The sequence below is a fragment of the Falco rusticolus genome, chromosome 5, assembly GCF_015220075.1.
Source record: "Falco rusticolus isolate bFalRus1 chromosome 5, bFalRus1.pri, whole genome shotgun sequence".
Lineage (NCBI taxonomy): Eukaryota > Metazoa > Chordata > Aves > Falconiformes > Falconidae > Falco > Falco rusticolus.
In genome coordinates, this window is record NC_051191.1 from 84,719,740 (window position 1) to 84,747,504 (window position 27,765).

Below are 27,765 nucleotides of genomic sequence, written 5' to 3' on the forward strand. Positions count from 1 at the left end.
AAGAGAAGTCCCCCTGGACACCAAACCAAAAAAAAAAAAAGGGAATAATGGGTGCAGTAAGTGACCTTCTGCTTCAGCTGGACTACACGATGGTTGCGAAGAGCTGTAGTGTCCTGGGGTCCTTCCACACCATGCGATGCTGCAGCTCCCATCAGTGATGCCCACTGCATGCTCCTTCCTCATTTTCCCGATGGAATCTCTCTTAAGCGCAAACTCTTAACTGATTTCTCAGGTTTACTTTTATCGGATGAGGAATAAACAAAACCCTGCTTCATCACTGTCACTGCCAGAGGCTCCACCAGCGGGCTGTCCCGGGCACTGCCCCCGCTCCGGCCCCAAGGCAGCGCGCGGAACGCCGGCTGAGGGGGAAATCGCCTCTTCTTCAGGCATCGGTTTCGTTTCTCCATTATTCCGACCGATACATCCTTTGTTCCTTTACCCCCGCAGGTTTTTAAGCGCTTTGCCTCCGGCCCGGCTCTCCGCACGCACAGGCTCCCCCCAGCACCGCACCGAGCCCACCGCCGGGCGGCAGCTGCCACGCCCCTTCCTGAACCCAGCCAATCAGACCGCCCAACCAGAGCGGCGGAGCCAATCGCAGCCGCGCCCTGAATTCACTGCTCCTCGTCGCTCCCGCACCCCCGCAGGTTCCGATTCATAACGCCGGGGAAAGGGCGGGAAGAGGAAGGCGCGCTGCCATTGGCGAGAGGGCAGCCCGATGGGGCGTGGCCAGAGGCAGGGGGCGTGGCCTCCGCTCCCCCGCGTTTCGGGCGGTACGCGATGACAGGGCGCTGCTCCGCGGTGGTGGCACCAGCCCGACGGTGAGACCAGCGCTCACCCCGGCCTGCCTGGTGCTGCGGGAACGGCCTCCGCTGCCAGGCTCGCCCGTGAAAAGTGAAGTACTCCGAAATAAACTTAAGTTGTAGTAGCAGAAGTATAAACACGCAGCACTGACTATTGGAAGCTGGAAACGTTTCTTTTTTCTTCTGTATTTAAAATGGGGATTACAATTTTATAAAATGCGTGCATTTGTTCCTGACTGCTTTTGTTAATGACAATTCAACTGAGATAATGACTCTGGTAGTAAGAGAATTATGGAAAGGTTATAATGTGTGTACAAAAGGATTAACAACATTTACACTAAATAACAGATTAGCAAAATTAACATCGACAGCCAAATTCAGTCATGGTGTAAACAGATGCAACCCCACTGACTTGCCTGAAGGCTGAATTTGGCTGAGTACCTGCGTGAAAAACGTGACTTTTACACACGAGTAACAATTTTGTGCTTTCACACGTGCCTTGGTATTTTTCCTCCTAAATATACACCGGTTTAGGCTAGCACCACAACACATACGCGCCCACGTGTGCCCTTTTCACAGCCACAACTTTGCTCAACTTGTTTGGAAGCAGGAATATGAAATAAAAGGGACACAGATAGAATGCTTCAAGCCACCCAGGGCAAGTGTATACTTTACGGAGCGCAGAGTACTACAAGCAACTGTGATAGCAATGATGACCTCAGCGCAAGACATTTCCTGGCAAATACTGGGATTTTTCTTTTTTGACTGAGTGCCCACAAGTGCCAATTTATCTAACGTACTAGAAGCAAAAAATACCGGAGTGAGGCCCTCGCTATTATTAGTCATTTCATTCCTGCATTATGCAAAGAACCACCTTACTGGTGCTTAAGTGTTCTTGCTTTAACAACCTGTTCTTAATCAGTAAACCATGTACTGAATTTTAAGCATGCAGTTATATCTTACATGGGAGTGTAATGGGATTCAGGCTAGCTCACAAAGTCAAGCTGCTTTGTCCAGAGATGGACATAAGCTCATGTGGAATACAATTCTGAGTTGGGAACACAGACAAACAGGATGTCTAAATACAGTACTGGACTGAGGCTCTGCCACAGTTTGCTTCTGTGCTTGCAAATGAGTTGCACACAGCCATAATTTCACAAGTGTACACCCAGTTTTTGCCCAAATGGAAACATCCTGCCCCTGATGTCCAAACAATCTGCAGCAAAAAACTCATATAAATCACTTCTGGGGAAAAGTGAAGGCTAGGGCGAGCAGACACAGAGTAAACAAACGCAAATCCTTGGTCCTTAAGTCCGTTTGCTACCGACACCCACCCCCAAGATATCACCCTATGCACTTAGGTCTCCCTCTCTTTGAAATAAGCAGTAAGGCAGGGCTGTAACCCCCACAAGGTAAGGAAGGGACCAGCCCAGGAAGGCACAGAAAGGTTCCTCAAGCCCACATGCTTGTATGATATACCTCATCCCTCTTTCCGTAACAAACTTTTCTACCTTGCAGCTTGTTTCATTGCCAGCAGCTTGACTGTGGCCGAGTTCCCTTCTTTGGCAAGCAGGGCTGATGAAACCTCCCACAAAGGCCTAACATGGTAATGTCTGTACAGTGCTTAAGAACATGCAAAGTGCAATGTAAGTGCCAAATGTTCTCATTTTAGAGATTAATGAATTAATACTCCAAGAAATAGATGCACCGAGGTAACTATAGCTTAAATACTACATTCCCTCCTGATTAAAAAAAAACAACTGATAGAAATTGTCTTTCTAGAAAAGATGAATCCTGAAGTGGTAACACCTTATTTATATTCTGTCAAGCTTACCACAGCTGTAGAGTACCATTTTAGTAAAAGCAAAACTGGGGAAGTGAATTGAAGTTCTCAGAGAAACTAAGAACTCTGCACTGATGATTCCCTCAAATATAGTCTCTGTGATGTTTCCAGCACAGATCTGCTCCTACCTATTACATCTAGAGAAGCTGGTGTCTTACAACACAGAAGCACTGCACAATCCAATTTCAGATCTAGTAATGTGACTGCTGAACAGCCAGAAACACCCACTAGCAAGGGTAAGTATGACGATACTCTACATAAGCTCTCCGAAAAGTTCAAGTTTTGCCCTTAGTGAAGTCCATGTTCCTCATTTGGGAGTCTCTGACAGAAAAGCTGCATGTGGTATCCAATGCACGACCTATCAGAGCACTCCAGCTATTGAGTATAAACTGATTATCCTGGCGGTCAGAAAAGGATCAATGCAACATTGAAATAAACACTGCATATACTTCTCCATTTTCATTCCTGTATCGGCTTTGGCCAGTAATGGACCCAAGACTCAACAGACTAATGATCTGGTTGATGAAACCAAACCCTGCATTCCTATGCACTGTGTGACAGATTTAAGACATGGCACAAGAGTCATTAGCACCCTAAAGAGTAAACAAACACTGCTGTAAAATGTTGATTTAAGTACCAGAATTCAGCTGGTTTTCAAGTGCTGAAAAAACACCGACAGCATCCCAAAAAGGTATCCTGGTTCTGTTGTAACACTAACAGCTGTAGTAGGTCCTGCTTAGTGGTTTCATTCAGTTTTCTTACTCCAGTGCTCCTGTCAAATATTCCCTTCATCGATGCTCTGCAACTTAAGTCTTTGGCTAGCATGGGGTCTGATACCACGCCGTGTGTTCATACTGCTTCCTGGCAGAGTCCGCACAGGGAACAGAGCTCCTGGTAAAGCATCTTCCCCAAACAAGCTGATTTTCACATCAGCTTCAATAGCTCTTGCTAAACTGGATGCGTAACTGTCCAGAGATTTATGGACTTCGGCTTTTACATGAAGAACAGAATTCTTTGCAGCTTCTGGAAAAAAAAAGACCAAAACCCAAAACACCAACACATCAGAAAAGTAACAGTTGATCAGTATGGCTGCACAAATGCTTGAAGACTAACACTGATCCTTTTGTAAAGGTATAATCATGCCTTCTGCAAAGTAACTAACCTACAGAGCGCACGTACTAGCAATAGCCAGGATAACCAAATGGTTCATAGAACATAAAGGTTCAGAGTGACCTCGATAGGTCAAGCAGAGAAAGACTGCCTCCAAGTGAAAAAAAAAAAAAAAAAGATCTGATGAAACAAAGTGCTTATACACGTTTAACTTAATGAATTAAGTTTATGTTGAATGATTTTCTGAATCTGAACCTGTGCACGCTGGATTTTTTTGGTCTTAATTCAAATGAAGTCAACAGCCTGATTTCTGCTTACTATCTCGAGTCCAGGATCAGGGACAACAGGAATTGTCTGGCATCAGGCAAGACATCCTGCAGATGACAGAAACAAATTTCTCAATTTGTACTTGCCCTGCTGTAAGCATGACTTACAGCCTTACAGCAATTCTCAGTGCATTTGAACTAAGATCTCACACTTCACTGACATGAGCAGTGCAGTCTAGGAGCTATTTTATACTATGTTTTAAACCCAAACACCAGATGCTGTGTTTATGGATTAACGGCAACCAAATTTCAAGTGCTTCTTCCAAGCAGTGATTAAAATCAGCAGTCTGCTGTTCTTAGGCTTAAATTTGTTCCAGCCGCACTGTGGGAGCCACTTCCAGTGGGGAAGCCACAGAGCTCGCCATGCCAGGACAGGTTGAAAACTGCAGCTGCAGGCAGTAGTATACTTCTTCCCAACCTTTTATTACCTTGAATACACCTGCTCTTCAGTGTTGATGTAGTTGTTTTTGTAGCATCTATATAACCACCAACACATTGAGCAACACAGGTGTTCATCCTAAACACAATTCTTCAGTGAGGCACCTGAAATAAGTTAAAGTCTCAGAGATTCTGAAAAACCTGAGACATACCAGAAAGAACTGCTAAACCTGTGGGGAACTTTTGCACTAAGGCCTCCTCCTTTCACTGCACTGCACAAAAAATCAGATGTCTGCCCCTACATAATCACCAGAAAGATAATGGGAAACGTACGATAATGCAAAAATATCATAAAAGGAAATAATCAGCTCACGCTGGGAAGAGGGCAAGAGTGCATTTTGCCAAGATGTTTGAAAAGAAAGGTTCACAGGAAGAGTCTTCTCATTTCAGAATCATAAAAAAATCAGTCAGGTTTTATTATTACTTGACTCTTAAAAACATTCTACTCATTTTTGTAGTGTCCACAAACATTTGTGTTTAATAAATCCAGTTATTACCAAGTCTACTAGTCCATAACTATCAGCTTAAACTAACTTTGCCATGTTTTACAGACGATCACAGCACACAGCAACACTTTGCTAGCACAGAATCAGAGTTGACTGAAAAAAGTGCATGTGGTTCATCTGTTTTCCTCTATCTGCTGAGAAACATACTCAGTAAGTGAAGTAAAAGTTAAGTTAAAAAAAGTAAGTGAAACACAATGAAATTCTATTCAGACCATTAAAGTCTGTAAATGGAAGAATTTCAAGTCTGTGAATGACAAAGTTAAGAGCAGGCAGCAAATGAGAAACGTTGGGATAATGGAATCAATGTATGAGGGCAGGAAAATGTATTCCCTGAGAAACACAAAAAAGACTGCAACAGCCACCAGGTGAGTAGAGTTACAGAGAGGATACTGCTGTGCAACATAAATAATATGTATGCAGGGAACCCCAGTTTCTAACTCTTTTCCCTGCCTGTTGTTATTTGAGAACTGCAAGAAAGACCTGATCTTACTTTCTGTTGTGCCTGCTTGAATAGTCAGGTCTGTCAAGGTGAACAGTGGTCAGAGATGTTTTAAAACAATTCTGAAAGACATGGGAGGCTTCCTGAGCAGGCAATATAGGTAATTCTGAGTTTTTCCACATTTATCCCTAAACCCACCTTTAATTTGCTCTATTTCATCTTCAAACGTCACTGAACTCCTCCTTCGAGGAGGACAAATGCAGTGTGGGGCATGAGGACCATCTGAGCTATAATCTTCAAGAAGCATTGCATCTGTTCCTGAAACAAAGCAAGAGTTCTCAAGCAAAACAGAGAAACAATATGATAAAATATTTAAGTGGTGGCAAAAACTCTTTTGGTCCATAGCAGTTCCTTCAAAGACTGTCTAAACCCAGCTTCTCTGAGTAAATTTCAGCCTGAATTAGAACAGTGCACAGAAAAAGAATGAAGTCAGAGTATTCATTCAGAAGATTTAGAAATCTTTTCTCATTAGCCATCTAAAAACCTCAAGAAGCTCTGAAATGCTCAGCTGCAGAGCTCTCAACAGGACAGCAGACATAGGTGAAACCTTACCTTTAGTAAATAAAGGGTAAAGTTGAGGGCAACTTTCCCCATTTCCTGATTAAGAGAAGAGGCTAGCAGTGGCTACCTGAGAGGCAGACGACCATAGCTGCTAAATATCATGCTTGTAATCAGACCTGGATGGAAATCTGAACTGGAGAATTTTTCTGTTCAATTTAGTTTGTTTCTAATCTATTTTGACTTTCTTGAAATGTATTTTAATGGGGAAAAATCCCTTGCTGGTTGGGAATGATTTTTGTCCGGTGAGTCTTTTTTCCAGTTTAGGACTTTAGTTTTTGGGGTTTTTTTACCTCCCTGCATTTGCTTTGCACCTTTACAATATAAAACAGAGTTTACGAGCACAAGCAAATTCATCTTGGCATCTCTGCCACATCTTTTGTTTTCACACAAAGGGCAAAACTGCAGCCTAGACCTCCCTTGCAATGCTGGTCTCTGCTGTGTAAGGGAAAAGCAGAGCAAGCATTTAGGGGAGACACTAGAACAGTGCTGAGTAAGCTGTCCTCAGGTAAGCTGCTACAGGAAGACACAACTTGCACACATTCGATGTGTGACACTTTACTATCAGTCCATTTACTCCTGTGATGTGACAACAGGCCTAGGACAAAGAGCCTTCACAGGTTTCATAACTCCTCCGGATGGTGGCTTCACATCTTCACCCACTTGACTGCTTTTAATCCCGAATATATTCTGTGCAAAAAAGAGGTGTTCCAGCACCCATTTTACAGAAGTGAAAGACATCACTGGGGGTATACCTCTAGACAACACACTAGCTGCTCCACAGCTCTAGTCTTTGCTGACAATTCATTATGATATAGATTTTTAAGGTGAAACTTGCATGTTATGTCTTACATCTCCCTGCAGCGCACAAAAAAGAGAACGACTTGCTGCCCTAATACACAGTTCCAAGTAAGCAAACAACTTCTGTGCTATTCTGTGAATTAGCTGGGTTTGAGGCTGTCTACTGAAAACAGTCCACTATTACTGATCTGCAAGGGTATCACAGCCTCCTCAGAAACAGTGTGCAATGGAAGGGTGGCACTAGGAAGAAAAAGATACTTTCTTCCATGGAGCAGAATTTTAGTGGGTTTTTTTCAAATGCACGAGTTCAGTGTGTTTTTTCAAATGGGGTTAGTGAAGAGACTAGCCCTTTATTCTTACAGGCTGGATCTTTGTCCTTGGAATAACTGATCTTAAGGCAGTATTTCTAGCAATTGGGACTGAGGTCTCCATATTTTGTGGCAGCTGACACCACTTGGATTATTGTCCTTTCCTGCTACTTCATCTGTTTTTCACATGAAGAGCCCAGCTTCTGTTTACCAGGCCACAGGATCACATACATCAATCCAGGCAGCATTGAAGACTGACTAAGACTTCTTTCTGCTCTTTAGTTCCTCACAGTAAAGGCATCCAGTGAAACAGTATTTCAAAGTGGGTCCTTGTGTATCCATTCCCAGGCTATGGACCCTCCATAACAAACAGTGGCACTTCTAACAGCATTTGGTATGCATTTAGTTTGTTCATTTGTTTAAACTGATCAATACCATTCATCAAAAGGTGAAATGAAAGAAAAAAAAAAAACTCACAATATCCTCTTAGCAGAGGCAGTATCCTGGTTTCAGCTGGGATAGAGTTTTCTTCTTAGTAGCTGGTGCAGTGCTGTGTCTTAGATTTGGTGTGAGAACAATGTTGATAGCACCCTGATGGTTTTAGTTGTTGCTGGGTGATGTTTATAATAAATGAAGGACTTTCCGGTTCCTTAGGCCCTGCCAGTGACAGGGCTGGAGGGGCACGAAAAATTGGGAGGGGACACAGCCAGGACAGCTGACTCAAACTAGCCAAAGGGGTATTCCATACCACATGACATCATGCCGAGTATATTAGCTGGGGAAAGGAAAGGGGGGGACACTGGGTGTTATGGCATTTGTCTTCCCAAGTAACCGTCACGCGTGATGGAGCCTGGCTTTCCTGCAGATGACTGAACACCTGCCTGCCCATGGGAACTAGTGAATTAATTCCTTGCTTTGCTTGTGTGTGTGGCTTTTGCTTTACCTATTAAACTGTCTTTATCTCAACCCATGAGTTTTCTCACTTTTCCAGTTCTCTCCCCCATCCCACTGCTGGGGGAGTGAGCGAGCAGCTGTGTGGTGCTTGGCTGGGGTTAAACCACAACAGGCAGGTTTACCAGGATGCTATTCTCCTTCATCACATGCAGCTGCAGAATACCCATAACAGTCATAAAACTACCAGCCTAAAACAACTACCAAAATAAATCCTAGCTCCACAGACTTCCTTTACAAAAGAAAGAAACAAACATCTAACACCAAGGAAATGTTAGAAGATCACCCTCTGGTGACTCTAGAGCAGAAATATTCTTTAAAGTAACTGCAGTGCAGTTAAGGAGTGGTAGCTGAATTAAATGCCAAAAAAAAAAAAAAATCTAGCTACAGTTCTGCACAGAAAATTACTAGCGAAACTCTTTTGCCCTTTTCCAAATCATCTTCAATTGAGAGATCTCAAGTAGTGACAAAATCATAAGCTGAAACCACCCTAAGTGTTTATGTTTAGACTGCAGGATGAGCAAGACAAACTAGGAAACACACAAGCACATTCTCCACAGAACTTCGTTGCTCTGTTCCTTGTGGATACATGTAAACTCCCTGAAGAATGACAGAAACTACAGGAGAAGGGCACAAAAGCTGCGAGTCCTGTTCCCAGGACACATTATTAAGGGAGGGTCATCATTCCTTAGAGCAAACAGTATTTTGCAAGTAAATATATTGACAGCAAGGAAGGAAAAAGCAACTGCAGCAGTTTTGTTGTAACAGCTGGAACTGATACTTAATGTCATCCATCCACCAAGAGACATCTGTGTGTGTAAATACAAAATATCCCAGAGATTTCCGCCAAGTTACAAGTGCAATCTTCTGCCCAAAAAGAGAGAGCAAGAGACTTTTAGTTACCTGAATCCTGTGAGCAGCTGAAACCTGTCTCTCCTGTGCTGCTGCTGTTTCCTAATGGTCGCCCACCTGCCATGAGGGCAGTGAGATGAGGAGATAGTCCCAAATCTGCAAAAGTGTTGTTCTTGTTACAAAATGAATGTTTAAAGGGTCTGCTATAGTAAAAACCTCTTTGGGTAACACCCACTCTACTGTTTTTATTATTCTACATATAAAACTTACCTTGCTGATCCAGACTGCACAGCATCTAGACTTCCCATCTTTGAAATCCAGTCAGCAGCTTTCAAATATCCTTGGAGTCTTCCCATATGGCAAGACTCCTTTCTACCTGCACCATCTCCCTCCCACTCTTTCTGCAATTGCATGTATTTTATGTGCCAGATGGACTGAACACAGGATCATACACACTCCAAGAGATTGGGAATATTTGCCAGACACCTTCTAGACAGAGAATAACCTGGCAGCCACCAGCAGCTGTGACAGCCCATTAGTGTGGCAGGAAGCCCGTGAGTGAGGCTGGGGCACAGCAATGCCTGGCTTCTTTCAAATCTCCAAAACAAGAAGAGACGAGACTCTAGGGAAAGTGCTGTCCTTGGATCCCACTTCAAGATTTTGTTGTGGGTTTGGTTGGGGTTTTTTCCCCTCCCTATCAGCCTCGAGCTAAGACACCTGATAAATTTGAAGTTGTCAGTTTCTTATCGCATGGAAAGAGAAAGAAGTTTCCTGTCTTTCCCTCCCACCGCAGTTCCCAATGTATTCATCCACAGCATCTCATGGATACAGATTTCCCAAAGCTCCTGCAGTTTGTCATGTGGCTGCAGCTGCAGAACTCTTTCATTTAGATGGGTCTCTCCCAGCGATCCCAGGTTGCAGGAAAGACAACAGATGCCTTGCTGCTTTCCCCTTCCTTCTGCATTTTAGATCTTCACTCCCAATTAAATAACTTAAGTTCCTGCCTTCGCGTGAAATATCCCAAGGGACCCAATGAAGATGTTTTTGGATGCTTCCGAACAGGACCAGGGAAATTATTAAAAAAATAATAAAAATCAGAATTTTGTTGCATTTCTACTTAAAAAGAACCAAAACCACACCAAAACAAACTCTGAGCCAATGAAGCTCTCAGCCTGCAGCTCAGGGAGACACCAAATAGTTTTACTCTTTTACATAGTTTTACTTTGTTTATGATCTTTTCTTCACAGTCATTAAGCCTAAAAACCAAATTTACAGATATAGTAAGGCCAGTGTAATTTTAGTGGATCTCAGAGTTGTAGCACAAAGCCAGGAATCAAAGAACAAGCGCTGCAAACGTACAACTAGTAGTGTAAAAACCTGGGTAACATAAAACAACAGGCATATGAAAGGAAATACTTGAGAGAGAAAAAAATAAATGATCTGTTAACCTCATCACTAGGTCTTCTCTAGCAGAGAAAATTTTACTAGAGAGGAGAAAGAGGTTAGCTCCCACAAAAATATTCTCCTTTCAAGGGTCTATGATAACCTGAACAAAAGACTGCTGAAACTTCCAGAAACATCCCACTTTGTTTACAGAGCCCTGAAACACGCCAAGAAGAAGCGGGCATTAAATCTTGCTCTTACTGGTATTCAGGAAGCATGTCTTTTACGGCCAAGCATCTTACCTGTGATCCTATTGGAAATGCTGAATAACCTCGATGTCCTGTGTCGCTGAACAAAGGACTCACGATAATACCGATCCCCAAAGCACATTCCTAGTAGTTCCTTGCGCACTGTCTTGTTCCACAGTCCATAAATTAGTGGATGGCAAATGGCACTGGAAAAGGACAACCATGTAGCTAATGTCTCCAAGGCAGGGGAAATACTATTTTTTCCCCAAAGCGCCTCTGATGTAATTACTACCATGTAAGGCCCCCACGTAATCACGAAAGCACCGATGACAACCAAGATGGTTATGAAAGCTTTGCACTGGTTGGCTGAGTAGACAACCCCTTGGAAAGCATTCCGTCGGCTGCCAGAAGAGGATGTGGAGGTGCTGGAGTTCTTCCTCCCATTCTTCTGGGAGTCCTCCTCCACAATGACGATGCTACCACAGTGGATTTTGCGGGCCTTAATCCTTGCCACGCGGAATATGAATCCATAGCAGATCATCATGACCATGAAAGGCAGCAGTGCGCACCAGATCTGCCAAAAGGCAGTGTAGCCAGCCTCTTTATGCCAGGCCACCACACACATCCACTTGAATTGGTCAAACTCTAAAGACGACCAACCAAAAAGGGGAGGGAGACAGCCAATAAGGGAATGTAGCCACACATACACAAGAGCTACCACTGCTCTGTTGCCCGTTATCTTCATCGGGTAAACCATCGGGTACAGGACAGCGTAGTACCTGGTGGACAAGAAAAGTGTCAATAGAACAAAAGACATACAATAAAAAAACCCCACATTTTAATGATGTTGATAATTGGTTCTCTTTTCTCCAAACCTCAAAGTGGGCTCAGGGACCTTGTTATAAAAATAATTACATATAAAAATACGTATCATTGCAGTCAAGATTGTAAAACTTAGCTGAAGGCACATGTGCAACTATTAAAACTGTCCCTATATGTGAAAGCATGCTTAGGATATAATCTGGAATTTTAAGTCATTATTGTTTCTCAAGTAGTATGTTATTTTACCACTAATAGCTTTAAAAAAATCTAGATGCATGTCCTCATTTTGCATATTGACGACTTTGCTTTCTTCTGTTCTGTATCAGAATTTCACAAGGGGCTGAAGAAAAAATAACACTACAACAGTAGGCAGTGTTACCCACTGCGGTGCTTCTCAATTCTATGAGCAGCCAACAAGTCACTGTATGGAATGAGTAGGCAATTTGTTAAGACTCATTAGAAAAGAGCTGCTCACCTGTCTATAGCTATGAGTCCAAGAGTAAGCATGCTGGCTGAGCTGATCAGCATGTAGAGCAGGGCTGAGAAATTGCACCAAACAACTCCGAAGATCCATTCTCGCCTGATGGAGCTGGTGACAACAAAAGGTAGCACCAGTACAGAGAGTAGAAAGTTGGAGAGGGTCAGGCTGAACACAAACTTGTTGCTCAGCGTGAGAAGGTAAGATTTCCGGTACAGGGTGATGACAATCACCAGGTTGCCCAAACAGATGAAAATAGCAATGACGATGATAGCGATGGACTCTGTGACTCTGACCGCCCCATCTTCCTGCGTGGTGAGGTTCCTCAGGCCCTTCACATTGCTGAGGGAGGAATTGCTGCTCATGGTCAAAGCGTGCAGAGCTGGAGCAGCCGAGACATGCTGAGCAGCTGAGACATGCTGAGCAGCTAGAAGCAGAACAATGCTCAAAAACATTCAGGCAAGATTTCTTCAAACTCTCTTCAAAGACTGGAGGCTTTTTTGCCTGTGTTAATTAAAATTTACCTGTAGGATGCAGGAAACCATTTTAGATGGGAAAGCAAAGAGGCAGGAAATTGCCTGTGGGTACACCAAAGAGGTCAATAACGGTGCCAAGCCTAAAACAGGGAAGAAACTGTCTGAAAGACAAAAAGAGGTGGAGGGGAGGAAACAAGGAAGAAAATTAGCACATTTTACTTTTAAATTTTCTAAGGATCTTACTTGTTTCCAAGCCATACTTGCCAGCTGTGCATCTCACCCAGTCCCTTCATCTACGCTGTGAAGAAAGAATGTCACCATCAGTCCTTGTTTCTCTCACTTTAAAAAAAAGTGACTTTAAAAAAAAATCTGCAGTTTGATCCTGATTGTTACTTTGTATTCTGCCTGTGCAGCATTTGCTGGTGATCTGTAGATGCCCGGCTAGTCATATCCTGCTGACTCTTTCTTAACAGTTGCTCAGTAATGTTCAAAGAGTCAGGGATCGCTGCACATGCTCTCCTACCACCTCTTCTCCCTGTCCATAATCACCTTAGCTAGAACACCAATTCTATTTTACTGCCAAAACTAAAGGACTGGGAGAACTGAGGCTCAAAAGACACCCCTGTCGAGAAATGTCTGAGAAATTTTAACCCTTGACTTCTCAGTGTTGGCTAACATCCATCCCACTGACTCACAAGCTTGCTTTTTGAAAGCTTGGTATTTCTCCCAATTCCTTAAGCAGCCTTCTCCCTGCTGCTTCCAACAGGCACTCCTATCTACTTAATTCCATCCATCACCCATCTGCAGGCCAACGTATTGAAGAAAAAAACACCACTTATTCTTGCGCGTATTCTTGCAGATACACAAGCCAGAAAACTAGAGTCTACCGATTAATATAAAGCTGATATTAGCATTTCTTGGGAACTGAGGACTCGGGGAAAGTTACCTCAGCTAAGGCCGTGGCCGTGCCCACCCGCGGCTCCCGGACGGGCGGTACCCAGGAGCGGCGCCGTGGCCTGATGCAGCGGTGCCAGGCTGGAGAGCCGCGGGTTCTCCATGGGTCTCTGCGCTTCCCTAAAAGCATAATCGCAGGTATGACTGGGCCGTGCTTTGTCGCACATCGCTTGGCGCTTCTCCAGCGAAGGTCTCCGCCGGCTGTTCCAAAAGCGCTTCTCCTCAAGTTTATCTCCAAACACGCCCGCGGCACCCGCGACCCCGCCGGGACGCCGAGGGGCGCAGGGCTGGGAAAGGCGGCGCCCCCCGAAGGCCGCGGCCCCTTCCCGGCCCCTCAGGGCCCTGCCGCGCCCCGGGGGAGAGGAGGGGGCGGCCGCGGGGGGTGGTGCCCCCCCGGGCAGGGCAGGGCAGGGCAGGGCAGCGTCCCGCCCCTGCCGGCACACACAAAGGCAGCGGCGGCGAGCGGCAGACACGGTGGGTAGGGACAGGGGGTCGCCATTTTGCCCCCGCGCTCCCTCCGGCAGTGAACAAAGGGCAGGGTCCCCCGCCCCGGGCACCCACCGACCGCTCCGCACCACCACCGGGTCCCGCCACCCCTGTTCCCCCCCCGGCCGCCGGTGCCGGCACCGCACTCACCGCCCGCCGGAGCGGGAGGGTTCGGGTCACCGCCCCCGGGCCCCCCACAGCCGCCGCCGCCGGCGGAGAGGCCTCGAGCCGCGGCCCGACCCTCCCCCCGCAGGGCCATGCCCCCTCCCCGCCGGCCCGCCCCGCCGCCTCGGCCCGCCGCGCCCCCTCCCCGGCTCCGCCGCCCGCCATTTTCCCTGCGGCCGCCCCCAGGCCGGCGGGCGCCCCTCTCAGCCGAGCTCAGCCTGCGTTGCGGGGGCCGCGGAGCCTCCAGGACAGCCCCGGGCTGGGACTCCGCCGCCGCGGGCAGAGCCTGGCCGTGCCCCGGCTGGGGGGGGGCACCGCATCCACCCCGCGGGCCCGCCCCGAGGCGCAGCCGCCGCTCCCCGCACCGCTGGGCTCCCCGCAGCTCTCCCCCGCTGGAAACGCAGGAGACCAGTTCAGAGGGGAGTGGGGGGTGTCCGCTTTTCACAGATCAGGTGAAGGGGCTTGTCCCGGCACCACAGTGCAAGACAGCTGCCGAGAGAGGGGCAGACCCCGACCGCCAGACTCCCTAATCCCCGAAATGCTGTTGGAAGTAACAGAGAGCGGATGGGGGGGGGGGGGAAGTTGTTCTCCCCCACCCGAAACAGGACATCGGTGAGCGCAGGGTGGATGATAATTAAATGCCACGCTTATGCATCCCTAATTCCTGGCTTCCCCGTGTCCTGGAAGGCCTTTGAGTGCAAAGGTGACTGCTCTGACTTGAGCTTTGCCGTGTTTTGGTTGCGCTGTGGTTTTTGGAAGAGAGGGGGAGTTTTTCACGAAACGGGCATCGCATTCCCACAGCTGCTGTCTCAGCTTGGCGGGTCTAACACGAGCTGGGCTGCACATCGTTGTGCCCCCACACAAGGGGAAGCTCTCGGGGAGCGTCTGTCCTTTCCATGGTGCAGAAAAGCAACACAAGCATCAGGGCTGGAAGTGTAAATTATGTTATTCTCAACCAGTTCTTCCGATGCTTTTCCACAGGATTTTAAGTTTACCCTGCCATCACGTTCTGACATTTTCAAAATGCCATCTCCGGACAGCGTTCAAGACTATGCCCAACCGGCACAGGAGATTCCACACGTATGTATGCACCTGTGTGTGTAATATCTGCAACAGCAGAAGGCGTCTGTGTGTTGGGGCTGGGTGATGCTTGCTGAACCTTGAAGCATGGCCAGGGAGAATGGCTCGGCACCATTTGAGCGTGGCCACGGAGCTTTAGAGCTCCCCATGACTGTTCCACCTCCCCGTGCGTAGCACCGCCGCAGAACCCTGCGTTAGCGGACACGCACGTTTTGCACCGGCTGCTGCTGCCGCCGCCGCTGCCCGGCTCCCCGGGGACAGGGGCTCAGGTGAGCTCGCCGGTCCTTCGCGCCCAGCTGCCCGCGGCGGCGCCGGGCACAGGAGGCCGGAGGCCCGCTCTCTCGCGGTGGGTGGAAGGAGGTTCCCGCCCGCGTTCTCACCCCCGGCACGACGGCTCCGGGGCCCAGCACCTCCGGCCTCCCGCCCACGGCCCGTCCCCGACACGTCATCTCCCGCCGCCGCACGCCTTCCGGGCTGCGCGCGCAGGAGCGTGTCCCCGGAAGCGGAAGTCCGCTGAGGCGGCGGTTCCGGCGGCGCCGTTGCTGCCGTGAGGGGTGCACGGGCTGCGGCGGAGCGGCGAGGCGGGGCAGGGCAGGCGCCGCCGCCCCTTCCGGCCCGTCTTGCCTCCTCCTCGGCGGGGCCTTCCCCCTCGCCTCCGCCATGCACCCCGTTTTCCAAAGCAGCCGGCGCGACTTCACCTTCGGGCCGTGGAAGCTGAGCGCCGCCCGGACGCACATCATGAAGTCGGCGCAGGCCGAGAGGTCGGGCGGGTTTGGGACCGGCCGCGGGGAGGAGGGGGACGACACGGGGCCCGGGAGGTACCGCCGCTGCTCGCCGCCCCTCCCCAGGGCGCGGGGAGGCGGCTCGGTGGGGCCGGGGCCCTCGCCGCCCTGCTCAAGCCGTGACATTCTCGGGGCGCGGGGGACGCTGTTCAGTAGCTGTTCAGGGCCAGTAGCTGGGGGAGGGGCGGGTGTTGTGCCCTCTCTTTTTGCGAGGCTAATGGCTTGGGAAACTGGGATGATTTGAGACACAGATGGTTTCCAGAATTTTGTTTTTAATGATTGCTAACCGTTTTGGAGACCTAGACCTCTACGAACAAAAGCCTGCTAATTAGAGGTCTGTTTCTCTTCATTATTTTTTAACGGTGATTAAAGTTCTTTTAAATGTGGTCCACAGGCTCTCATAAGCTATTCTGTGATAGCGGCTATTTTAAGATAGTGGTTTTCATAAAAGAAATACTATTTTCCATCTCCTTGTACTAATTCCCACACTTATCAAACCACTGGAGAAAATGTTTCTGTGTCAGCATCAAGTACTTGAGTCAGATTTGCTCATGTGGAACTGAGCAGTTCAGCTGTGTAGCGCTGTAGCTGACCTTGGGCAGTTGAATTTGACAGATACTTCTTAGTTTCAATATCTGAAATACATACATGAAAGTCTTGTTGCTTTTGTTAAATGTATCTTCATTCATGTGTGCTTTTAACTTTTTGGAGGCTGGGTGGTTTTTTTTTTATGAAGCCCCATGTCTTGAAATCTTATGCTTTTTTTTATCACAGTAAACTACGTAAAAGTTTGGTTTTTTTTCACATAACAGCATAATGCTGATTGTTTTTTTTAAAACTGGATATCAGCCTTAAAACAGGTAAAAAATACGTTCCTTCCTCCATCTTACGTTCAGTACCTGAAATAATCTTCTCAAACTGCTTCTTTTAATTTTTGCAGTTACAGTTAAGAAAACTTGAATTCTGTGTTTCAGTAATTTTTCTGTAATGAGGATTCAGCATTGAGCTAAGTTGTACCTGTGTCCTGCAGGGGAAGGAGGGGCTACCTTTAAGAGTATCCTATTTTTATGGCAGGTTTCTGAAGCCTTATTTTGTAGGATGCTGCCTCTTAAAAATGAAGATCTTTATTCCTAAGATCAGGAGGACGTTAACTCAAGAGATACTTGAACTGCCAGTCTAGAAGCCAAATTGCCTGCTGTACTCATCTTCTGATCTATTCAGTTTCTTTAACTGTAGCTATGTTAAAATAAACAGCCACCTCTGTAATATTCAGAAACTACCTTTGTCTGTTTAGATGTTTTTGAGGGACAAACAGTTTTTCAGAATGTGTTGAAAAAGGCTGAGAAGTAAATTTGGAAGAGCCACAAAAGGAGCTTGAAAGAACACAGAGGATTTTGCAAGGTAGGGAAGAGAAATCCAAAATTAGCCGTTGACCTGTAGGTCTTGATACCTAATGTGAGATCCCCAAAACAAGTCATCCACTTTAATTTGAAGAGTCAAGAACTGCCTAGTTGCAGTGCCTTTCGTCGGCTTCTTTTTATAATGTATTTCTTTGGGCATCTTGCCTTTTTTTTTATTGCTTGGGGAACATAATTAGTATCTGTAGAAGTTTTATTTCTGGCAAACTTCTATCACAAAAATCCCTCGGCAACCTCTGTGGAAAGGTGAAGGATTAAACATGCAAGAACTCCTTTCTGTCCTGGGGTTGGTCTTTGCAGGTCAAGGGGCCTACACTTAAAATGGAAAAGTTCATAACGTTCTGCCTTCTCTGGGAGAGACATAGGATCATATTCTCCAGATGTATGAATTTGCTATTTTTATTTCAGGCTCGTTAGCATAATGTTCTTTTGTATGCAGAGTTACAGAAATTACCACTTTTGTTCAGGAATGCCTTACTATCAATGTGAATGTTACACTTAGGGCACTTTTTTTTTCTCTCCTCCTTATAAATAATGTGTTTCCTAAAGTTTTCTTCTCTCCAAATGTTGTATTTTTCTTTTTGATCTTGATCAAGTAAAGTAGGTAGTGGTAGAGAGGAAAAGAAAGATATGAAGCCTTTTGGTAAATAAAATCAGTATGTATATAAAGTGGTGTTATATACGTGTGTGTGTGTATTTATATGTAGTGTATGTATATGTGTACATATGTATACATAAGTATAAAGATTGATGTAAAACAAAATGTGAAATGTTTGAGATTTGCTCAGGGATCATGCTTATTTGGTTCGTGCAGTACTTTGTCCGGTTGGGTCTTTGGCTGCGGTTTTCATGCGTAAGGTTACAAATACCACTGTGTTCTCTGCCAGCTTGGGAAAGGAGTAGAGCGTGGTAGTGTCTTCTGCACTTCTCACGTACTCTGCCAGTCTGTTTTGGCCCCTTTTTGTAGGCTTCTAAATTTGGAGGTATGGACCACTGTGTAGTGAATTTAAGCTTGTTGACAATGAGTGTTTGTTCCTAAAAGTTAGCAAAGTAGTTCATGGACCATCCAGGGATTTGCTACAACAGGTTGAAAGCTGCTATTTCATGCTGTTTGGATAGTGTTTTGATTCCTCCCACATGAAGCTTTTGTACAAGCCTGGTGGAGAAGGAATGTTTTAGGAATACTTTTGTGGTGGAAAAGTCATTTTGGATCAATGACTGCAATTCATATCAAATGAGTAAACTGGGAAAACAGGTGTTTTGCGGAACATATTGACAATATGTCTTCTGAATTACCATGGTCTAAAGATTACTTACTCCAAAACAAGACTGCTTTCACTGAACTGTAGCTGACTGATCTCTCTTCATGGGACTTTTATTTTTCTGTACAGATTGGCTGATGAATTACACATGCCTTCCCTGCCAGAGATGATGTTTGGAGACAATATCCTAAGAATACAGCACGATCGTGGTTTTGGAATTGAGTTCAATGCAACAGATGCTTTAAAATGTGTCAATAATTGTCAAGGTATGATCAAAGTGGCTTGTGCAGAGGAGTGGCAAGAGAGCAGGTACAGTATTTTATCACCAGTGGGCAAGTACTGGTGTGTTGTATGTGAAACGGTCATAAGAGCTCAGTCTGTTCTTTTAATTACTTTGAAGACCACGTTACATTTGGTTCTGCTGTAGATACAGTGTGGGATCACAGAAGTCACTTGGCTTTTCTTTGCCACTATCATCCTATCTGTTAAACTGGGTCAACTGTATTTTGCAGTTGCATCTTGGCTTTCTTAAAATAAACTACAAGTTTAACATGGCTTAATGCTCTTTCTGTTTATTTAAACTCATAGGGCCTCGAGCATTACAAGATTGTATGGTGTGGGGTTTCAAAGTGTAAAATGCTGTACGTGTTCAAAATCTTAGCCTTAGGAAAATAGCAGAACAATTACCATGAACGAGAACTAATTGTACTGCTTAGTATTTACCAAAGTAGCGGCAGAGCACCTAGAAATAAAGCACAGAGAGAAATCAAAGCTGTCACAAAAACTAAGGCAAACAGCAGTGTTATTGATTGCTGTGTGTTATCAGCAGATTGCTTTCTGCCTGCAAAGAAAAAATGATCTCGAAATGGGAATTTTTCAGCAACGTTGAACTAAAAATTTTTTTTTTTACCCAGGACTGAGATAGTGTTACCAGAATTCCTGTGCTAACGCTTTTCTAATAAATTATGGAAACATATATTGTAAAGGAAGCAATACTATGTGATTAAGTCTTGATGTTGTCATTGCAGCACAGGCAATGTTGATGCTTTTCTTCTTGAGGCGTGTGGGAATCGTAATATGTAATCTTATGTGAGGCTGTAATTTTTTAAGAATAACTACAAAGCATGCTGTTTTCTTATTTATTTCTTCAGGAGCGAGACTGAGCACACTAAGGAAGTTGTCAAGCCATATGATTGGACTTACACAACAGACTACAAAGGAACATTGCTGGGAGATACCGCAACATTAAAGGTAACTATTTTCACCTTGTTAAATGCTGATTGCCTAGTCTTTCAGACAAACACTTCTGTTTTGTGGTTTTGGGGTTTTTTAAGCTGTCATTTACCTTATAATAGGCTTCTGTAAAATCTTTCATGCTTCATGGTTTTTGACTTCAAGATATAGTTTGAGTTTTTCATGTCTTTCAGCATGTTGTCCTAATCAAATCATGGCTTATTTTAGTAACTCTGTGTGTGTGTGTGTTAAAGCATTTTAGGATTGTATAAAAGGGTGCCATTGTGTCCCTTAGGGAGAACTTACTCAGAGAGTAAAGCACATGGGAATCTTCCGTACTTGCTGGATGCCCCTCTGAAGCCCTGAGCTCCTCACACACAACAGAACTAGTAAATGTGTAATTCTCTAGTACCTTTACTCTCTGTTGCTTGCCTGTTTGTCTAAGCAGATCTGTAGGTCAGTCTGCTTTCAGTGGCTTTGTTTTTCTGCAGCAGTAACTCCTCATACTTAAACTCACAGGCTCTCCCTTGTCTTTATTTACTTTAAAGTAAGACTGAAGATCCCACCTTCTCTTTACTGGATACAGATTGCTTGCTACTAAGCAGATAATTGATATTAATCCACTAGGATTGTGTTAGGTGTAGATCATTGGAGTTACTCTGGAAGTAAAAGTGCAGCATAGGAATAAACGATGTCTTGTGTGTATATGGAGCCCATGAGATAGAAATATATAGGCACTTGATTTCCATTGCAAGGCTTTATTAGGATCATGTTCAGGGTTTGTAGTGGGCTAGAGATATTAAAATCCTGTTTATAACCCAGAACTTTTATCCCTTGTATGTTAAACACAAGGCATCTTGAAATGTTTTCAAGTATCGAGAGTGAGCAGAGTTGTTTGCAGCTGAAATGCTACTGAGCCTATACCCAGAGGGAAGTTTATTCAGAATTTTCCACTCTTGGTTTTTGCTTTGATTGATGTTTCCTCTTGGAAACTTTGGGTTTAATTTTAACTTGTTTTCTTAGAATGTTTTAAGCCTAAAAGCTTTTTTGACTCCAAAAGTAGCAATTGTGGGATTTAAAAGATCAAGAAAAATTTTATGTAGCTTGGCAACAAACTAACTCACTGCTTCTAACTGTTCTTAATCTTTTTCTTCAGGTTGTTCCTACAACAGAACACATAAATACAGAGAAATTGAAAGCCAGGGAGCAAATTATGTTTTTTGAAGAAGTACTTCTGTTTGAAGACGAACTTCATGATCATGGAGTATCAAGTCTGAGTGTAAAAATAGTGAGTACCGAGAGGTGTATACAAGATGCTTAGTGACTCAGTTGGCTGATATATGCAAAATAAAGTAACTTTTTGCATGTTGTTCCTTCTGAGATTTAAAGTTTAAAATGCAAAGCTCTTTATTGTGGCTCTTAGAAATAAAATCTTTCTTTCTGTCAGTTGATTCAGGGAACAATCTTTTCCCTCTTTCTGCATCCTGTATAACAATCTTTTGAGACACACTCTGCCCTGCTGTCCAATGATAGTTGTAGTACATCAACAGCCCAAATTTTTACTTTACTACTGAAAGCTCCTCACACTATCTTTCATTACAAATATCAGATTGTTGTGTTTTAAGCCCAGCCAGTGACTAAGTACCACGGAGCTGCTCGCTTGCTCCTACCCCCAGCGTACCCCAGCAGGATGGGGAGGAGAATCGGGGGAAAAGGTAAAACTCAAGGGTTGAGATAAGAACAGTTTAATAATTGAAAAAAAATATTTTTAAAATAATAATAATAACAATGCTTGTAATGAAAAGGGGAGAGGAATAAAATCCAAAGGGAAGCGGAAAAAAACCCCAAGTGATGCACAATACAGTTGCTCACCACCTGCTGACCGATGCCCACCCAGTCCCTGAGCAGCAATAGGCAGCCCCCAGCCACCTCCCCCTAGTTGATATACAGAGCGTGACGTCCAGTGGCATGGAGTATCCCTTTGGCTAGTTTGGGTCATCTGTCCTGGCTGTGTCCCTTCCCAGTTTCTTGTGCCTCTGCAGCCTTCTTGTTGGTAGGACCTGAGAAGCTGATAAGTCCTTGATTTGTTAAAAACATCACTCAGCAACAACTAAAAACATCAGTGTGTTTTCAGCGTTGTTCTCACACCAAATCTAAGATACAGCACCGCACCAGCCTAAGAAAATTAACTCTATTCCAGTCGAAACCAAGACACTGATGTAGATAAATGCGTGCTTAAAGTAAAACTTTGTAATATGCTGAATGGAACATCTTTATTTTTGCAGAGAGTTATGCCTTCCAGCTTTTTTGTGCTGTTGAGGTTTTTCTTGCGAGTTGATGGCGTGCTTATCAGGATGAATGATACAAGGCTTCATCACGAGGTAAACCCTTATTTGCCATCATGAATACAGATGCTCCCTTGCCATGTTACTTTCAGAGAAGACCTGCTGATATTCCTGTAATTTAATACTGATGTTTGAGGGCATAGAAGTTACCTGAAGTTTCAAGTGTATTTTATTATTGTGGTGATGCTGAAGTAGCAACCAATTACTGGATGCCATGGGGCTTGGTATCGTATGAGCAGAGTAGGCTACCCCTCATGTGAAGTAATCATTTAAATAGATTTGACAGATGCAGATTAAAGAGGAAGTACTAGAAGGAAAATAGCAGTAAATGGTGTGATACTGTGCTTACCCTCATCTCCAAGTCAATGTTTTTTGGCTTGTCTAATACATGACTGCAAGTTTTAACTTGCAAATAACTGTACCACATTGTGTTCTAGTATCTCATAAATAATATAGAATCTGAGTTGTGGTTTGCTTATTTTGTCTAGCTGTATTCATACTGATGTAGGAGTTCTAGTTGAGTAAAGATTAACAAGCATATTCAGTCATACAATTTTTTCATGCATACACACAGAAAGGTGAGTTTTGGGAAAGAGAACATTGCTAAGCATCTTTCTCTCTCTTTGTGAATTTGAACGTTATGTTTCTGCTCCCAGATGAAAATCTGTGGTCAACTAAATTCAAATGCTTACTAAATTTAGTGTGTTTAAAATTGTTATTTTGCACTGATACTAGATAATGATTTTGTAATTATTTTTTGTCATTTTTTTCCCTTAGGCTGACAAGGCCTACATGTTGCGAGAATATACATCCAGAGAAAGCAAAATATCAAGTTTAAAGGTATTGCATTTTAAAAAAAAATATTTTTTGTCTGCTTTTAAAATGTTTTATGGTTAGCATAGGAAGTACTGTGTAAGTCATTCTTTGTTAGGTTTGGAACTGATACAGGGGAAAAAAAACTTTCTGCTTAGGCAACATTTATTTTGGTGATTTCACATTTGTAAATGCTCAGATCATGTGACAAGATATAGGATTGGGTTACTTCTACTTTTGAGTTAACAATATTTTTATTATTATTTTACGTTTTCATAGAACTGTTCAGCCACAAAATCAGATAGTCCGTGTCCTATGATGCTAAATTTCAGGGCTGGCTGTATGCTTGCAAGTGGTATTAGGGGTTAAGATCTGTTTGGTGATAGACTCATTCAGTTTTTCTCAAGTAAGTTTAGCAGTTCACCATAAAACTCTAGCAATGGCTCAGAATAAGTTGTGGCACACTTGGAGTTGCAGCTGTTGATTTTTATTCTTGACCAAACACCTGATCTTGGGTGTTCCTTTACTTTCCTTCTCCCTTGTTTTTTCTTCACTTGTAAATGTGTTACTAACCTTCAGAGGGAGTATTTTGGCAGAATGCTTTTCCTTTTGATAAAAGGGGCAGTGTATCATTTCTTAACAACATGTGATTCCTATAAATGGGACTGAATCCAGACGTGAGCTTTTTGATAGTTTTGTGGGTTTGAAATATAAATCAGTCAGCCAGGTTTCACCTATGCTGTTAAATAATTTTTCCTGCATGTTATAGAGAGGAAATGCATATGGCTTTTCAATTCCCTAGATCAGCTTGCATAGGTAAAGCAAAAAAGATTCCTGCTTCGCTTAGGTTTGGAATAACTGAAACAGCAGTAGAATTCCTTGCATGTTAGTGATATCCAGAATACAGAGTGCATTTGAATAGCTCTGGATAACAACTTTCTTAAAGAATATTACTAGAAAGTTTGAAGGTGGTTTGCTCAGTATACAAGACATCTGATGGGAAAAAAATGTGTGTGGTGAAGTTATCTACAGGAATCTCCAGAGAAAGATACAAACTTAATGAAACCACCTAATTTATTTAAACATTAAATTAAAATCCAATGAGTTTTAGTATTTCATATAAATGTCTGTGCTGAACTTCATAAAACTTAGGATACATGTCGAGGTATATCAATTAGCAATAGCTAAACCCAAGCAACTCCAGTGAATATATTGCAATGACTAGAAGACCTTAAGCATGGGTTCCCTGGTGGCCATCCTGGTCTCACCTAGAACTAGGACCTCAAGAAGACTGTTTGTTACATTTAGATGATAAACGCATTTTTTTAAAACAAACATTGTAGCTGTTCATGAATGTCTCTGACTTCCTTGCACTCTTACAGTCTGCTGCTTAAAAGCATTAAATAGCTTTCCTTAGCCTGTTGGTCCATATGAGTAAAAGACTCTGTACATTTGAAGTTATAAGGTAAATTTTAATAATGATACTTTACTTCAGGTGTTTAAATCAGGTAAATTGTAGATTAGTTGTAAAAGTTTGGGTTTGGAATACCTCCCCCTCTTCTTTTTTTGTTTACTTGTTTCCTGTAAAATTTTTGCTTCTTAGGATGTTCCACCTTCACTGTTCACGGAACCTAACGAGATCTCTCAGTATCTACCCATAAAGGAGACAATTTGTGAAAAACTAGAATTCCCAGAGAAGTTGGAGCCTAAACCAGCAGCAGCACTGGAAACCATGTCTGTTAAGTCTAAATAAATGTGACTTTATATGGACTTGAATCATGTAACCATTGCCATGGGGGATAATGTGATCATGTAACCATTGCCATGGGGGGTGGTTTCACTACTAGTGGAATAAAGAATTTGGCTAATTTTTCTGTAGCCCTAAGAGAAAACATTTCAATCAGGTTTTGCTAATGGTGTTTTTTTGTGGTTTTTTTTAACCTGTATCTGGAGTTAATGATAGTCTGATGGTGAGTTACAGTTTTCAATGGCACTGGAGAAAGAATCTCACGATTAAAAGTCTAGGTTCTGTTTAGTTCACCAATTAGGCAGGAGTATTGTCTGGATACCCTCCACCACAAACACTTCTATGAAGATTTTGTTATTGCTGTTCAGATACTAAGAGACTAGTGGAGTCATAACATTGGCATGATTTTATTGAGAAATTGTCCATGGTGTAAAAAAAAAAAATAAAAAAAAAATCCTCTGCATTTATTTTGTGTACACATGTTGCTTGGCTTCCCCTACTGTGAGCTGGTAACCAACTAAGTTACTTTTTGGAGTCTCTGATCCAGACTGTAACTTAAGATCATTCTTGCTTCATCTGAAGGTAGATTTAAGGAGGAAAAGAAAAAATAATTGCAATTGTTTGACACTATATAAAGGTAAAATTACCTTATTTGTGAGGCAATAACTCCAGAGCAGGATTAAACCTGGAGGCTAACAGAGGCACACACTGATAGCTATGTCTCTTCACAAATACTAATCTGATGTCAGCCAGATTTCTCTGAGCAGCTCTGGAGACCATTGCTTGTGGTCTGTATGCTGCTACAGTCACATAATCTTGCAAATGCATTGTACTGCATTGCCCTCCTGTTGGACATCGCGGATGATGCCCATGTATGATGGTTGTACTGCCCTGACGGTCAAATTGCTACATAGAAGTGTGGCTTAAGGCTGGGGAAGAGAGGGGTGTTTAGTCTCTTAATCCCTAAAGGGTTGCTTCCCTAAAGGATGCTGGTATTTGCAGTTTGAGGAACAAGATCCTATATACCGTTAAAAGGTTGCTAACATATTCCAGATACATCATCTTGGTTTATTTTTAAAATTTGTTAAGTTCTGGTATTAATAGAAGTGATCTATAGTCATCTATGTATAGTTATGGTTTTAACTCAACACTTTGTAGATTAAACTTCAAATATTTATATTGATTTTGGAAATCCTAAATTAATGGTTTGGCCTAAGTGAGGGAGCTAAACAGACTTGTCTAGGTTTACTGCTCATGCTCAGTGAAGTGCAAGAACCAAAGGACTGTAGCGAAAAGTAGGCCTTGTGGTTTAAGGTGATAGCAGATAAGAATGTGTACACATTCTGATGTCTTGGAATTTTTGTTTTAAAGTCTTCATATTCTACACTGCATGGCTTAATAGAAACAACCCACCTCAAAACCTGGTATTTAACCAGGTCTTTTGAGAAATGGTTTTCACTTGGAGAAGAGCCTGAGGTTTTTAGAAAAAAGTGTACTGCCATCTGAGTGACTGGTTTCTTAATTAAAAACAAACACTACACCCTTTCACTTTTATTTGAGGCAGCCTGGTGTAATGAATTAATCATAAGATTGTAGGGCAGCTTTTCCTATGTCACTGATTTACTCAGACCACAAGGAAGTCACTTCTCTGTGCCTCAGTTCCCTGTATGTAAAAATTAGAGTTAATACATGCCTACCTCACTGAGGGTCTGTGAGGATTATTTTGTAAAACATTATTGATTAGAATATCTTTCTTTGGTTGTTTTTTTTTCCTGACTACACCTGCAGCCTTATCTTTGGAATCCTTTGGAAGGGATTACTGCAAAAAAATCCTATGACTCATGGGATCAGATGAGTGAAGAGAACTGAAATTAAACACTCTCTGAAAGAATTTATTATCAGCCAGACATGATCTGGGTAAGCAAATTTACAGCCACTTTGAATTAGAGGTGAGGTCCTCTATTCCCCTTTACAGTCCTGAATTCTGTTGGCTTTTTTCATCTTCCTTCCTGCACTTCTTCCCTAAAGATTTTAGTGTCAGGATGAAGAAGGGGCTGCAAATGATTACAGCATGGAAGTGATCAAATTTAATTTGGTAACAGAAAATTATTTAGGTCCACTCCAGTGATAGAGGGATATGGGGAGAGAGTGAAAAGGAAGGGAACAACGAATGGGGGGTGAAGAGAAGCCAGTCATGGCATTTCTTTTACTCTGAGCATATATTCTTTTAAATGCCTTAAAGGCTTACAAAAACACACTTTAAGCTGGTAGTGATTGAGAGGAGAGCTGATGTAGTGCTAGCATGAACCTATATCTGCATTCATTAATTACAGTTGTGATTTCAGTTTGGTCAGTGATGCTGATAACATTCAGTGATGCTAATAACATTGAGCTCCATTGGGCTAAAGTATAGTTGGGGGGGAACTGGCAGCATGGACACCTACGGTTGAGAAGGTGCTCTGCATGTTTAGCTTATACTGTGTATTTTATCTTGTCCATCACACACACTGATCTGTGACCTGTTGATACAGTTGTCTTGAATGGACTTGAATCCTGACTCTATAGCTATGTGATACCCATCTGTTGTGGGTGCTCTGTGTTTCAGTAGAACACGTGTTGGGGGAATCACAAGAGTGTGTTTAGGAAGTTACAGTTACTACAAAGTAAAACGTGGAGCACTTTGTGACTCTCTCACACCACACGTTACCAAGAAGCAGCAGCATAAACCGGTACACCGTAAGCTCTCTGGTACAAATTTTCCACAGAAAAGTACCACTACGGATAACGTAACTTGAGGGGGAGGGAGTGGGGTGATTCTCCAGCTGTTTTGTGGCAAGTTTAACATGTGACAATTTATATTCTTTCCTGTATGTCGCTAAATAAAACGTACCAAACATTTTATAGTTCTGTTTTTATCTGAGCAAAATAAACTAAAATAACTGCTCGTGGTGCTGAATTGTGCATGCTACTAAGATGTTGGGTCTGTGTGCCTTTGCCTTTCACCAGACCACTCCAGGTAGTTACGAAAATAAAGTGAGACCTTCTCAAAACAGGGAAAGAGCCCCAGTAGTGGGAGGAAAA

General features: G+C 43.5%; 2 protein-coding genes and 1 long non-coding RNA gene across 12 annotated transcripts; 1 reads left to right on the forward strand and 2 right to left on the reverse strand.

The window, feature by feature from the left end:
* Positions 1-954: 954 nt before the first annotated feature.
* Positions 955-14,072, reverse strand: GPR161 (G protein-coupled receptor 161). Of its 6 annotated transcripts, none has more exons than XM_037390021.1 (8): positions 13,990-14,072; positions 13,346-13,473; positions 11,921-12,560; positions 11,331-11,402; positions 10,678-10,829; positions 9,044-9,148; positions 5,661-5,780; positions 955-3,666 (listed from the first exon to the last, which is right to left on the reverse strand). In XM_037390021.1, exons 3-8 carry the CDS (start codon positions 12,376-12,378, stop codon positions 3,419-3,421), a joined length of 1,155 nt encoding a protein of 384 aa, XP_037245918.1. In that variant the 5' UTR covers positions 12,379-12,560; positions 13,346-13,473; positions 13,990-14,072; the 3' UTR covers positions 955-3,418. The 6 variants fall into 6 exon arrangements, with proteins under 6 accessions (XP_037245918.1, XP_037245913.1, XP_037245917.1 ...); XM_037390020.1 differs by having other exon boundaries at positions 3,419-3,666; positions 10,678-11,402; positions 11,921-12,350; positions 12,448-12,560; XM_037390017.1 differs by adding an exon at positions 12,660-12,697 and having other exon boundaries at positions 3,419-3,666; positions 10,678-11,402.
* Positions 13,749-25,147, forward strand: TIPRL (TOR signaling pathway regulator). 5 transcript variants are annotated; one of them, XM_037390025.1, is made up of 8 exons: positions 13,749-13,827; positions 14,986-15,084; positions 18,676-18,855; positions 19,698-19,797; positions 20,936-21,067; positions 22,065-22,160; positions 22,902-22,964; positions 24,541-25,147. In XM_037390025.1, the coding sequence occupies exons 2-8, from the start codon at positions 15,056-15,058 to the stop codon at positions 24,688-24,690; spliced, it is 750 nt and encodes a 249-aa protein (XP_037245922.1). In that variant the 5' UTR covers positions 13,749-13,827; positions 14,986-15,055; the 3' UTR covers positions 24,691-25,147. The 5 variants fall into 5 exon arrangements, with proteins under 5 accessions (XP_037245922.1, XP_037245920.1, XP_037245923.1 ...); XM_037390023.1 differs by lacking the exon at positions 13,749-13,827 and adding an exon at positions 14,510-14,616; XM_037390026.1 differs by lacking the exon at positions 13,749-13,827 and adding an exon at positions 14,687-14,707.
* On the reverse strand, positions 24,854-27,643 carry LOC119149102. The gene is made up of 3 exons (XR_005104571.1): positions 26,382-27,643; positions 26,329-26,330; positions 24,854-26,155 (listed from the first exon to the last, which is right to left on the reverse strand). It is a non-coding gene; the product is annotated as an uncharacterized LOC119149102 (long non-coding RNA).
* Between the last annotated feature and the right edge of the window lie 122 nt (positions 27,644-27,765).